The 15,360-nt window shown below is 37.2% G+C and overlaps 1 protein-coding gene across 2 annotated transcripts; it reads left to right on the forward strand.

Annotated features, from left to right (window-relative positions):
• The first annotated feature begins 367 nt into the window (after positions 1 to 367).
• Positions 368 to 1,610, forward strand: LOC143598790 (succinate dehydrogenase assembly factor 1, mitochondrial). 2 transcript variants are annotated; one of them, XM_077076925.1, is made up of 2 exons: positions 368 to 435; positions 1,186 to 1,610. In XM_077076925.1, exon 2 carries the CDS (start codon positions 1,258 to 1,260, stop codon positions 1,543 to 1,545), a length of 288 nt encoding a protein of 95 aa, XP_076933040.1. In that variant the 5' UTR covers positions 368 to 435; positions 1,186 to 1,257; the 3' UTR covers positions 1,546 to 1,610. The 2 variants fall into 2 exon arrangements, with proteins under 2 accessions (XP_076933040.1, XP_076933039.1); XM_077076924.1 differs by having other exon boundaries at positions 371 to 435; positions 1,182 to 1,610.
• The last annotated feature ends 13,750 nt before the right edge of the window (positions 1,611 to 15,360 follow it).

Below are 15,360 nucleotides of genomic sequence, written 5' to 3' on the forward strand. Positions count from 1 at the left end.
TGGGTTTGGTAAGACCCATACTCGTGAATTCGAGTCAAATGCATGAGAAGCATCCATTCAAAATTCAAGCAAATCTGATGACTCCAAAAAAAGGGGAAGCGATCATATCGTTACACGTATGATTTTTATATTTTCGTTTATATATATTATTATTATAGATAGATCGATATATATATACGCACACGTATATTTTTAAAATTTTTGGGCCCATTGAACCGGTAGCGGCAATGACGACTTAACCACAAGCATGTGGACACACACATTAGGTGAGAACCCAAATGAAATGAAGCCCGGCCCAATACAGAATTAGAAAATAACCCAGTGACGAGTGACAGCCGTCGTGGCCATATTTTGGTCCAAGCAAATTTACTAGCTGCAAATAAAAGGAACAAGTAGAACCCTGAAAGTGCAGGATTTGATCTAATCATTCTCAAGGTTCGTTTTCGTATTTGACTCTGATCTGTAATAATAATTGAGTAAGTGATCCAGTATTATTAGAAATTTAAGGGTAAATATGAAGATTTGCTGCAATTACTTAATGTGATAGAAATCCAGATTGTTTACATAGACTGTTTATAATAATATATAGAAGAAATCAACAACATATTTGGGGGAAAAAGGTAGACAAATCGGCTAAGATTTAAAATTGTTGGTGACCCGCTTAACCCGAAACTTGAATCCCATTTGGGCTGGCTTTTAAAAAAACTACCCGTTTACCCATTTTGATTCGTACCCGTATTTTGTCTGGGCTATATTGACCAAACCTGCGATTGACCAAATTATATTGTAGTCTGACTTAGGGGCGTGCATGGGTCGGTTTTGTGCTCAAATTGTACAGGAAACCAGAAATTTGGTTTCTGGGATTTTGATAATAGTTAGGCTTCGGTTTTGTCATTTGGGCTTGAGCTTTTTGAGCCGAAAACAACCCAAAATAATGAACTTTGCGCCTAATTTTTTTTATAGTTAATGTTTATATATTACACATTTGGGCCTATAATGAACTTTGCGCCTAGACCGTTTTGGGTTGGGTTCCTTTAGTTCGATAGTTTATTTTGGTTTCATACACATACTATACTCTATAGCTTATAGACCCATGCGACAAAAGTATATCAATATTGATCTTTTATATAAATTCATTACATACCATCATAATGAAATCCTACTATTTTATCGTTATGCAGGTAGAGTAATCAGAGAAATAAAATGTTATACTTCAATCTGAAACCGAAGGCGAATATATCTTAAAAGTAACATGCGATGGGAGCACCGCGGGCACACAAGCTATCCGGTATTCAAAAGCAAGTTCTTTCATTATACAGAGGATTTCTTAGAACTGCACGCTCTAAAACTCCTGAAAACCGGGCCCACATTGAATCACTCGTGTCAGCCGAGTTTCGAAAGAATTCACAGTTGATCGATCGCAAGAATTTTTTACATATAGAGTATTTGCTTCGTCGTGGTAAGAAACAACTTGATCAACTCAAAACCGTTGATTCTGTTAGGTTATCTTCATCAAATGTAAAATTGTCTGATACTAAAAATTAATAATCTGGTTGGTTATGTTTGGTTATTTAATTCTAACTGTTGTTTGGTCATCAGCTGTCGTTTAATGGAGAGGTTGATTCTCTGCTAAAATAAGTTTAGAGAAAGCATATACTTGTGATTATTGAGATGTTTGATTCTGGGTTAAAAATGTCACATTTATTTATTTAAGCCATGAAGTTATTTATGTTTTTTTTTTATTATAATTTTAATACTTGTTACAAAATAATTTCTGCTTTTTTATTATGGTGTCCTGGTGTGTTGATAATGCGTTTAAATGGATGCAAGTCGCTCTGTTTAAGATTTATGCGGTTTCAGTTTTGGCGGTTTACTGGTCTATCTATCTGGCCGAGGGTTTGGAACTGGCCATGTAAACCGAATTTATATATTCGTCGGACTGTAATCCAACGATTTTGAAAATAAAATTAGATAAAACAGTTAAAACTGTGGAAACCGAACCATCAAACTAGAGCTGCACAAGAAAAAAAAAACCGGTTTGGGAACTGGTAGAGAAATTGGTTTGGTAAGAACTGGTTCAAATGCGACCAGACGTTAGGTTGGAATCGGATTGTAACCCTGTATATTTAAACGGGTTTGCACCCAACCCTAACCGATTAAAACCTGGTTCAAACTGGTAAAACGCAATCCTATCACTCTCAAAACTGGTTCTAACCCGACCCGGTTTGACTAGAACACAGGTTTGACTTTTGTTAACCCAATCGAACTGGTTTGGGCCCAGAACCTAATTGGTGCACACCTCTACGTCAGGTCGCTAGATTGCTAAAGCCGGCCAGATGGCCGGCCTGTTTAACCTGCCTGGTTTGGTTTGTCGTTTAACTGGTTTGACTTAAAGTGTGTAAAAATTGGTGGAACTATAGAATTATAGGCTTGGCCCGTGTTGAATATTGTTAAGTGGTAACCCTTTTTTCTGGTCCGGAAAGAAACGGATAATTACGGGTTTGGCCCGTGCAGATATTTTAACCCATACATTTATCTATAACAGCAACCCGTATTTAAAAGTAAATCAATCTTGAAAAGTCAATAAAACTAGTTGATCCAATTGATTCACTTAATTCAACCAGTTTCGTTTGTCGATTCCTGAAATCATAATTAACCGTTTTCTTTAAGGGCGCGTTCGTTTCACAGAATTGAATAGAATTAGAATTGGAATTTGCATAGGATTTGGAATTTGAAGGTATTGGTTTGGAATTTCAAAGTTCTTCAAAATTCGGTATCTAGTTTGGGATTTTTCAGAAACATGGTTGTTGTTTGCACGCCATCTAGAGATGAAGAAACGACAGTAGCATCAACATCTTGTAAAAGGGTAACCAATTAGCCAACCACAACTGTCGAAGCATGAAATGAATCTGACCTGATCCATGATGATGTTTCCACGGATTTTCGAGATGAACGAACCACGTCTTGATCTTCTTTTGCGGTTGCTTGAGACCTGCAATGGTTTTTCGGGGGTGTGGAGGTGACTGCTAAGAAATCTAAAAGATCTCTTGTTTACAGACACAAAAAAGTGGTGGTGGCTCTTATTGAGCATGACCCGCTGATAAGGAGGTGGAGACCTCCTTATATAGAGAGCCTCATGGCCACCATCATGGTACCCTAATGGGCCTAGCCCAGTTAGGGTTACCTCAACAAAACCCCCTCAGCCCAATAACATTGTATTAGTCCATATAATAAAATAAGCCAAACATAATAAATTTAGGGTCGTAAAACCGGGTTTAGTACCATACCCCTACAAGCTCCCCAAGTCCAGCGTTGCTCCTGGGCGCGCAAGCGTCTAGGTGGAGCGCTGGACTTTATGAGGTGTGTTAGGCCATGAGGCGGTTTTTTTCCCTTTTCTTCGGCCTTGTCTTTATTGTCTTTGAGTTTTGGGAGGTTTTCCTCATGATGGTGACATGTTGCGGTCCTTATGATAATGATGGTGCCCTGCATAAATAAGATATAGCACGCACCATAGTGGCGCGAGGTCTGCTAAAAGATAGAGCGCGCATCTCGATAATAATGTAACATAACTTGCGCGCGAGGCAGCTTATGAGTTATGAGAATAATAAAGCCTGCGCGCGAGGCGACTTACGGATCTATAAGAATAATAAGGCTTGCGCGAGTTGCGGCTTACGAGCTATAATAATAATGAAGTTTGCGCGTGCGCGTAGACCGTGCGTCATGCGACGCGCGCAGATGTTGCATGCGCGTGCGCATAGGCTCTGGCTTTGTGCTATGCGCCACGCGCATATGTTGCATGCGCGTGCGCGTAAACTTTATGTCCCGCGCCGCGCGCAGATGTTGCATGCGCGTGTGCGTAGACTTTATGTCCCGCGCCACGCGCAGATGTTGCATGCGCGTGCGCGTAGACTTTGTGTCATGCGCCATGCGCAGATGCTGCGTGCGCGTGCGCGTAGACTGTGTGATATGTGAGCATGTGATGCGCAAGCATATGTAATATGCGTGAGCATATGTGATGCGTGAGCATATGTGGTGCATGAGCATGTGATATGCGACTGCGCTTAAGCATCATGGTGGTGTGCATGTTGAACGGCGCGGAGCTGCGTTTGATCTTGTATTCGGCGCGAAGCCGTATGGGTTTATGAGGATTCCCAACCTTTAAGTATGGCGCATAGCCATATGGGATATTATGAGGATTCCCAACCTTTAAGTATGGCGCGTAGCCATATGAGATATTATGAGGATTCCCAACCTTTAAGTTTGGCGTGTAGCCATATGGGATATTATGAGGATTCCCAACCTTTAAGTTTGGCGCGTAGCCATATGGGATATTATGAGGATTCCCGACCTTTAAGTTTGGCGCGTAGCCACATGGGATATTATGAGGATTTCCGACCTTTAAGTTTGGCGCGTAGCCATATGGGATATTATGAGGATTCCCGACCTTTAAGTTTGGCGCGTAGCCATATGGGATATCATGAGGATTCCCAACATTTAAGTTTGGCGCGTAGCCATATGGGATATTATGAGGATTCCCAACCTTTAAGTTTGGCGCGTAGCCATATGGGATATCATGAGGATTCCCAACCTTTAAGTTTGGCGCGTAGCCATATGGGATATTATGAGGATTCCCAACCTCTAAGTTTGGCGCGTAGCCATATGGGATATTATGAGGATTCCCAACCTTTAAGTTTGGCGCGTAGCCATATGGGATATTATGAGGATTCCCAACCTTTAAGTTTGGCGCGTAGCCAGATGCGCGCATGCACGGCGATGGAGTGGTGACTCGCGAGTGCGCGTGCATGGCGGAGGTCTCTTGCGCAAAACCCACATGGTGGTTTCCGCGGTGGCACATGCATGGCTGCGGAGTGAGAATCCGCGGGCGCGCGTACATGGCGGCGGAAATCTGGTAATTTCTGGATCTGCATTTTAAGAGTTAGATCTGCAATTTTAAACCTAAAATCCAGGTCTGTAATCTAGATCTAGATCTGTAAATCAGATCTAGATAGATCTGAAGCTCGGAGCAGATTTAAAACCATCACAGATCCGGAGACTTGATCATTCGAATCAGGCAGTTTCTTTTTGCCCAGATCTGGAAGCCTCTTTTAGATCTATGGATCTTTTTAGCTTTAATAGAACAAGCCTTGAAGCCTTTTTCTGTAAACTTCCAGATCTGGGTTTTTCCTCGGAGAAATCTGACAGCCGAGAGGAAGATCGAAGGGTAGTTCGTTGCCGTCCCACGGATGGCGCCAATGTCGAAGCATGAAATGAATCTGACCTGATCCATGACGATGTTTCCATGGATTTTCGAGATGAACGAACCACGTCTTGATCTTCTTCTGCGCTTGCTTGAGACCTGCAATGGTTTTTCGGGGGTGTGGAGGTGACTGCTAAGAAATCTAAAAGATCTCTTGTTTACAGACACAAAAAAGTGGTGGTGGCTCTTATTGAGCATGACCCGCTGATAAGGAGGTGGAGACCTCCTTATATAGAGAGCCTCATGGCCACCATCATGGTACCATAATGGGCCTAGCCCAGTTAGGGTTACCTCCACAAAACCCCCTCAGCCCAATAACATTGTATTATTCCATATAATAAAATAAGCCAAACATAATAAATTTAGGGTCGTAAAACCGGGTTTAATACCATACCCCTACAGTATCCAATTATTGTTCTTAAATCAGCATTATGAATAAGATTGATTATTGCATAAGCGAACACCATACCTTGATATACTTCGAGATCAAGCAGAGCGTGATTGATAGAGAAAGAGAATGGCTTGCGATAGGGTTTGTGAAATTGCGGCTGAACAAAATTATTTGAAGAACGTGGGTCGCATTGCCACGGGAATTGTAGGATTGTGATTGTTAGGGTTATAACTTGAAGGAGAGCGCGAATTATGGTTTTGAAAAATAAAACTAAAATAAAAAATTAAGAAATGCCAGATGTAAAAATTACATACTGAGAATGCCATGTGTCAAATGTAAACAATTTTGGTGAAAACTAAATGGAAGATTTTGTTGGAAACCCACTTTTTTATTATATAGGTAGATATGTAACAATTGGTAACATAATTTTTGCTTTTGTGCTAAATGTAATAACATATTTCTGAGTAAAGTGCCATTTTCGTCCTTGTGGTTTAGCAAATAATGCGAATTTAGTCCAAAAAGTTTATTTTTTGCATATGAACCCTCCACGTTTCCCAGTTTTTGCCAATTATATCCAAATCACTAACTCCATTAAATTTTATCGTTAAGTCAGGGGTAGATATGTCTTTTCACTATTTCTTTATTATAATACTTATTTTAGTGAACTGCGGTTTCCGTCCTTGTGGTTTGTCCAAATATGTGGTTTTAGTTCAATAGTTTCAAGTTTGCAATTTTCGTACTTGTAGTTTCATTTTACTTGCAATCAAACCCGTATTTATTAACCTCTTAATTTTGGTCGTTAATCCATTTGCGTGCCCCTCACATGACGGCCAATTTTGTCGTTTCTCTCCCTAAATAAACTTCAGTCCTAATTCGCAAGCCCACTCATGTCAGGGGCTGGGGTGTATTTAGGGAAAAAAACAAGGAACAAAACTGCCCCTCACGTGAATGGCACACCGATGGCTTTAACGACCAGACTTACCGATATTAGCGAATTCGAGTTTAACTGCAAGTGAAATGAAACCAGAGGGAAGAAAATTGCAAATTTGAAACTGTTGGACTAAAACTGCAGATTTGGACAAACTAGAGGGACGAAAACCGCAGTTCACTAAAATAAGTATTATAATAAATAAAGGTGAAAAGACATGACTACCCCTGACTTAACGATTAAATTTAACGAGGTTAGTAATTTGGATGTAAATGGCAAGAACTGGGAAACGTGGAGGGTCCATACGCAAAAAAACTTTTTGGACTAAATTCGCATTATTTGTCAAACCACAAGGATGAAAATGGCAGTTTACTCCATATTTCTTATACTTGAATATTTAAAATAAAGAAAAAAAAAGTAACATGTTACTTTTAGATTTTAAGGGTTTTCGATGGGGATCATAAGAGAACTTTTTGAAATAGAGAAATTTGAGAACCATTTAAGGACACAAAAAAACCCCTTAAAAAGTTATTAAAAGTTTATAATACGAAAATTTTAAAATAAAATAGTAATAAAACAAAAAAAAATCATCCCGGTTTCATAAAAAAACCTAATTATACACATACATATATTTTTATTTAATCTCGATTTATATATGTGTATTGTAAGGCCCCGGTCCCGGTGCCCTAAATTACGTTGGATTTACTCCTAAGAAGAGTAATAAATATCATAGTGAATTAAAACTTTTTGCGGAATATAAAAACATCAACCATAAGTTCAAAACATAAGTCTTCAGATGTCAGCTTTTTTTATTCTTACATAAGTCTTAAATTTAAACAAATATTCAAACATGTATTTTAAGTTCGAAACACAATAACTTCAAATCTTCAGATGTCAGCTTTTTTTATTCTATAACCATGTATGCTACTCAAGCCAGTTGTCTCATTCTATTTGCCCGTGTGCATACTAAAAGTCGGCTACGCTGAGTGAGTTCTGGTTAATCAGACAACATACATTACATTCACATACATATATACGTATCCAAATATACATATCACATACTTAACCTGTTTACCTTTCTTTCATATATAGATACATACGTTCATTCTTTCTTTCATACTATCATTCATTTAACATGCGCATTACATACATAACTATCTATATGTTTTAAAGAACATTTCGCCATATAAACTTCGCAGATATTATTAGGGTCTACAACCCTTTAACCTTCACATATATTATTAGGGTCTGCAACCCTTTAAGCTTCGCATACATTATTAGGGTCTGATACCCTTTAACCTTCGCAGATATTATTAGGGTCTGCAACCTTTAAGTATACAACCATAGATACTTATATATATTTATATATATATATATATATATTTATATACATCTACGTACATACACTTAACCCTTTCTATATCATTTATAAACATTCATATAGTATACAATTACCACTTAAGGTAAGTGTATTAACTAAACACATAGGAGTATGCACAAAGCCCCGAAAAACATAACAAAGAAAAGGGGCTAGAAACTCACCTGTGTCCTGTTCTTTTCTGAGTTAATGGTAATACCATTCCTTAGCCGTGTACGGCTAATTGTGTAATAATTATATGTATCAATTAACTACTTATACTATATCATACGTCTAGGTTAGTGAAACCCTTAGATAATGAGGGGTTCGGGGGCAGTGATAGAACCTCATATCTCAGATCTAAGATCCAAATACGATTAACCGGATCTAGCTCATTGATTATTCTTAACAGGTATAGATTATATGTGTAGATATATATGATATATTATTAGTATTAGTTGTATTATGTAATAGATTAAACAAAATTTTGTTTGAGAGAGAATTGGACAGAGTTTCAATACGTTAATTCCAAAACTTAAATTAACGGAGGAGTTAAGCTCTATATATAGAAGATAGATCTAGTTCTTTACACATTCCGTAACGAACTAGCCTCCACTTCGTTACAGTACATTACAAATAATAAACATAACGAACTAAACTCCCATTCGTTAAACATCCTTAACGAATTGGGAAAAGCATTAACTTAACCATCTAGTTCGTTAAACATCCTTAACGAACTAGACTGACTTTAACGAACTAGTCAATAATAATAAATTTTACATTATAATAATAAAACGATAAATAAAAAGACTCGATACGCAAAACTGTGCACTAACAGACACCCCCTCGTCTTAAGCTCTTTGTCTTTAAATTATTTAGAGCGCTTCGTTCGCCAGTCTCTGCAGCTGTAATCCCATGCTCATGACATACACGAATAACACGTTGAAATTGCATTGGTCGGTCATAGTCTTCACGACGCTCGGTTAATATCTTATTCCTTAACAACACATCATTGTCGGTCTCAGTCAAGTTCACGAGCCACATCGGATCAATAATCTTAATCAGCTCGGTTTATAAGCCCTTTCCCAACACAATAACAGCCTCGCCAGTACGATTGTCATAATACCAGCGGTTGAAAGATAAATACATATGTTGATTCAGCGTCTTGACTGGTACACGCTTCATCGTCTTTGGCGGCATTACTTTAAGCACGAGCTTCCTCCAACCCGTCCTTGGATCAATCTCGCCAATAAGTTTACGGGTTGGTATCTGCGGCTTAACGAATTTAAACCCGTGGTTCACCTCGAACATCAAATGTTGGTGGAACCAATTTGCTTGGTGATTCCCACCACGGTTTATGAAAGGTCGACACGCGAGGGTACGAACATCCCAACACGGTAAAGATAGAAAGTCAGTAATCTTTTCATAGTACTGGACGCCATTATCCCATTTAACAATACAGACCTTTAAATCAGAATCATAAAGCCATAAAATAAAGTCACCTCTTACTTTAGACACAACTTTAAAGGAAGTCATCTGATTGGCTTGAGCACGAGCAACAGCTTCCACTTTCAGCTCTTTATCAACATACCTGTATGCATCAATAATCTTACGTGCTCTCTTGTCTCTATATGCAAACCATCCTTGAATATCATCAACAGATGGATCAGGCTTCAAATCAAATCTTGTGTCAACATTCTTGCCCTTTGAGACTTTCTCAAACTGATCTTCGGCTGCTTTGACGTTTTCTTCAGTAAATACAGGAGCACCCTGATCAACGTATGATCGTTGAAATAGATCAGGGTATTCCTCAGCCGTCACGACCTCAATCTCGACTTCCTCGTCTTCATATATAAATGACGTGTTCATTTGAATCATTGGATCATTTAAGATCTCCTCGTTATTCTCAACTTCCACATCAACCTCAGTCTCTAACACGTTCAGCTCATCTTCATTCAAACCCAACAGTATATAGATATGCTCTCGTGTTAAGGACCGTTCCACAAACTGTCCTACTTCAATTTCATTAGCATTCACAATGCTTCTGATCACCCCCACACCATCAATAAATATAACAGTGTTAGCCTTTATCAACTCAATTGGCTTAACATTCGTCGAGTCTTGATAAACGACCAGCTGAATGTCAACATTACCAGCTGCCCCGCTCGTACCTGCACCGGAGGATGAGCCGTGAGTTTGTTTCGTCTCACTTCCCCCAGCACCTGACTCATCAGGATCTTCATCATCATTTCCGAGCTTCTTTAATTCATCTCTTTTACATGTTAGCTGCAGAATCATGTCCTCTTGTTCTTTTATATTCACCCCCTGTGTCACACTCCAACCTACGGCGGAAATGCCGGGGCGCGAACTGATTGTCACAGCTCTCAAGGTTACTATCATGCACAATATTTAAATGACAATATCTATTAACTGAATTCAATTATCAAAAAAATTAAATACAAACAAGTGCATAATTCATACAACAATACAAATCTTATATTTCTTGATTAAAATATTCTTCTAGCTAAATTCTTCACTAAGTCTTCACCGACCTGCATATGCGTATAAAATAAAGTTTTGTCAACAACACATGTTGAGTGAGCAACATACCAGTTTAGTTGTACATATAGTATATATAACAAAATATGTAGCTGCAACAAGTCATATGAGAATAACAAATTAACCAAATGAGCAAGTATAACAAGTATAACTGAGATGTCGAGAAGCACAAGGCTATAACGACCGGCGTATGATCATACTAGACTGAGATTGTGTTGGACCTCTCCGAATGCGAAAGCATACAAAGCAAATAAGCACATAAACAAGTAAGGTATAAGTTGTTAACACATAAGAAAAAGTTGCAGTTTTGTGTATAAGTATATATGAAAAGTATATTTACGCATATGTCCCCAAAACATTGAAAACGGTAAAGGGAATGTGGTACTCACCTTAGCAATAAGCAAAAGATAAACGACTACGGTAAGAATGGTAGTAAACAAGAGTCACGCTCTTCGGAAGTTATCGACGATGAATCCTATGTAACAATAGTTGAGGAAATAAATATGGATGGTATAACGAAGCTATAACTAGATAGAGACTTAGGAAAATATGATCGAGTGATTATTGAGAAAGTTATATATGACCTTATTATCAATTTTATTTCTTTTATTTAACAACGGTTTCACATAAGTAATATTAGTTTAGTTACAAAATTTCTTAAAATACTTAAGTAAATAGTCATAAGACCTTGGATAAATTATATAAAGGTATTTGTTTAAATAATTATTTTAAACTTAAAAATACATTTACTGTTTATATGCATATTTCTTTTATATTAATAACGCAAATAGATGAATAATGAATAATAATATTTATATAAAACACGATCTTTTATAAAATAATTACACCATATTTTTAAGACATGAATTAACAATGTTATATTATGTATTTAAACTAAAACTATATTAAAATATTTATTTAAACCTTATAAAAATCTTTATTAAAACAATATATATGATTTTTAACCAAGATTCGATAACATGATTAGTTAACATGTCGGTTTTAGTGAAATACCGATTAATTATTATATTTATAACATGTATAATATTGTATAATGAATAAACTAAGTGATAAGCTATTAATATGAAGATTTAAAAAAATAACAAAACAAAACGGGTCTGGAGGGGTTCGAAACCGAGACCTCCAACCCAAAATCTTTACATCCACACCCTAAGCCAGATGAGCTGGGGTGTTGCTTGGTAACAACTTAAAACCAGTGAAATATAATTACATAGATGCAGACCCAATCAGGTATATGAACCCTAGAAAAGCCAATCGGCCAATACGTAATTCGTTTGGCCGATTAACCATAGGGTTAATCTAGAAAACACATAGACGAGTTTAACCATATAATTATTTACCTGATTTGATGCTTAATCGAGGTCTAATAGATTCGCAAAACCTCCGGCCAAACAAGGATTAAAAACGCAAATCAACGACCATGATAATCTAATTAAGTTTAGGGGTTAGAGAGGCGCTAGTCTGAGGGTATTATCAGCGAGATTAATTGAAATATTACGCTCGTTAACAAGTATATTAAGAACGAGTAGAAGTCGGTTTGTTATAATAAGTAAATCGAATCAAGTTTTATTGATATAACGCAATTAAAGGTGTCGGTGTGTTGATTTAGGAAGGAATAACAAAGATTTCGATCCACTTTCCTTGTTGGAGACGAGAATTGAGGGACAAGTCAAAGAAACGGGTTTACGGTTTGATATACAGGTCATGGGTAAATGGGTATGGATATAGGGTTGGGTTATGGATAATCCATATTTAATGGGTTATAAAGACAGAAATTGCAATGTGGTCCTTGTAGTTTGAAAATGGAATTTATTTGGGGTTAAAGTTTAAGTTTGGGTTAATTTTGCCAAAATATGAAAGTGGTAAATATGTTTTATATAATATAATAGTTAAACTAATCCAATAAAAGCGATAAAATTTCCCGAACACCAAAATGGGTCGGGTTTATAATAAAATTATGGATTTCGAAAAGTCCGAGTTGTTACAGTCTCCCATGCTTTAGGGAATTTCGTCCCGAAATTAAAGGATATTATAACAAAACTATTAAAGTTGAGGAAAAGAAAATTTTTAAAAAAATTAAAAATTTATCATAGCACATAATTTTGAATAGTTAAAATAACGCTCCAAATGCAAATCCGATAAGGGCACTTATATATAGGATGTACCTGCGGCGTATCCACCATGTCCTTATCATCTACACCTTTATACCGTTATTACAACCACTTCCAATTATACATTATGACACACAATCTTACACATCTTGATTTCGATGCGAGGATTTAGATAATTATGTTCCAGACCATAATTATTTTCATCGTCGGATGGTCCACATGATTCGTCCCATCTTGTGGATTTACAAAACGTTTGATTAAAACATGACTTTGAGGAAACAAAAATTTTAAGGAGTTTTAATTTAGAACACTAGAAATTCACCAAAGTATAAAATAATTTCAAAACCTGCAGTAAGTTTTAAATAAATCAAAGAAATTTTAAGACGACTTTTAAACGTAAGGATATAAGTATTTAAAGTTCAAGAAGGGGTAGTTTATAAGTAGTTAAGGTTAATGAAGATAATAAATAAGGTAGAAGTAGGCTTCAATAAATAATATATTTAATCAAAAGAAACTTAATTTATTAGACAAAATGTACTTAGTTTAAATGGAAAAATAATCCAAGGCCATAAAGAGGCGTTACAAAATGAATTTGAGAAAAGACGAGATAAATTAAGATAGATAAAGAAATTAGTGAAAGTCTTCGAGGTCTTTGAGTAGCTTAATTGACGTGACGTGGAACACCATGAGGAGTTGCATTCATAGGGGTTGGAGCAGTCGAGGTAGGTTGATTCGACATTACTTAGAAAACTAGAGCTAGTACGGCTTGCAAGAAAGTTGTTTGGTAGAAATATGTCGGGTAAACTTGAGCTTGTGGTTGCGAGGTTTGGTAGTGTTGAATTAAATAAGGTTGGCTTGGATTGATAGGAGGAGCTTGAGGGACATGAGGTTGATGGGTTTTCACAATGATAGCAAGCACGTGTATTAGGAACATCAAGTTGAGCATGAGGGGTAGGTTGTTACGGAATAGCTTGTGCAGTTGGCGGGACACGGCAGGTGTTAGCAAGATGGCCATAACGATTACATTGGGTGCATCGACTGCATAGGGATTTAACCGAGTGATGAAGGTTAAAATGGACATGACGGAAAAGGACCGAGGTAAGGTTTCTTGTTTGAGGAAACTTGCGGGTGGGTAGGATTTGTTGCAGCAAGGTACTTACGTTTCTTGTTGTGAGGATGAGTGGAGGTAGATGGTTTGTAGTCACTAGCAGAGGAATTAGTGGGAAAAGTTGAATCAGTTACATTAATGTTTTGAATTTGCGTCACTATCCTAGGAATCACAGCAGCTATCTCTTTGGCAATACAGGCAACCATATGGTGGTCACGAGAACGAGACGATTGATGTCGAGGATAACATTGGTTTGTTGAATGAGACATTCTATAGAGACCAAAAATAGATTTATAAGATGAAGGATGAGTTGAGGAAAACATTAGGATAATAAAATGTCTAAGTATGTAGATAACTTATAATAACATTGCCTTGAGAAGTAAAGGGAATTGCGTCATGAGGATCAAAAGTAAAAGTTTATGAGATGAGGGGGGTACATTGCGTAAATAGTTGTTAAGTAATGTAGTCAATAAGATTAATGTGTGATGACTACATGATGAGTTAAGTCAGTTTAAAATTTTTGATTATTAAGTTTACAATAAACTAACGAAATATAAATTGTTGATGTTGGCCTCCCATGAGCTTTCCATGGCAATTTGAATGGCCCAACGAACTAACGAAAAACAGCTTAGTTGGACAGCCCATGAGCGTTACATGGCAATTTGATTGTCCCAACTAATTAACGAATTAACAATGCAAAGAAGTTTTTCGGCCCAATGAGCATTACACGGCGTTTTAACCGACCAAACTAAATAACGAACTATCGAAACAAAATATGGGTAGTCGGAGTATCTTGTGAACCACCACATTTGATTACTCCAACAAAAATGCGAAACAAGTTAAGGAATGGATAGTAGGAGTGCCCATGGGTTCCATGGATTTTTCACCCAACTAAGCATTTAAATAACGTAACACAATAATCGGGAAAACCGAGTTTAGCCACGAACCACCGTGAATTCGGTTAAAATCAAGCTAAGGTGTCGGTCATATGGCATTTATCGGTCTCGCTCGGGTCCATAGGGTTGAGTACTGTGGTCAGGTTATCACCCAGGTAAGGAATAGCGTCTTATCTTTGGTTCTTGGAACCGTTTTGCTAGTGCCCAACACACAGTTTCTCTTCCCCTTTCATTTATCGTAGAGACATGCCACATAACCTAGCCTTAAGGTGTACGAGTGAAAACAACAGGTGGGAATTCTTTGAATGTTTTCTTTGAATGTTGAGGCATAGCCTCGGAGTTTGTGTGTGTGTGCATAACAATACAATAATTAATAAATAAATAATTATCTAAGAAGCTGTAAACAATTTAAAATTAAACACATAAAGGTAAATAGATGGGCACGTATATGGTTCCTAAACATGTGTCTAAGGCAATTTCTAACGACCTATCTTAAACCTTCGTCTCTGATACCAATCTGTCACACCCCAACCTACGGCGGAAATGCCGGGGCGCGAACTGATTGTCACAGCTCTCAAGGTTACTATCATGCACAATATTTAAATGACAATATCTATTAACTAAATTCAATTATCAAATAAATTAAATACAAACAAGTGCATAATTCATACAACAATACAAATCTTATATTTCTTGATTAAAATATTCTTCTAGCTAAATTCTTCACTAAGT

The sequence above is a fragment of the Bidens hawaiensis genome, unplaced genomic scaffold (assembly GCF_021521415.1).
Source record: "Bidens hawaiensis isolate Kalapana, Puna unplaced genomic scaffold, B.hawaiensis_p1.1 tig00050830_1, whole genome shotgun sequence".
Lineage (NCBI taxonomy): Eukaryota > Viridiplantae > Streptophyta > Magnoliopsida > Asterales > Asteraceae > Bidens > Bidens hawaiensis.

Bases quoted from the DNA above. Each gene is read 5' to 3' on its own strand.
- LOC143598790 (XM_077076925.1), top strand. From the start codon at position 1,258: ATGGGAGCACCGCGGGCACACAAGCTATCCGGTATTCAAAAGCAAGTT.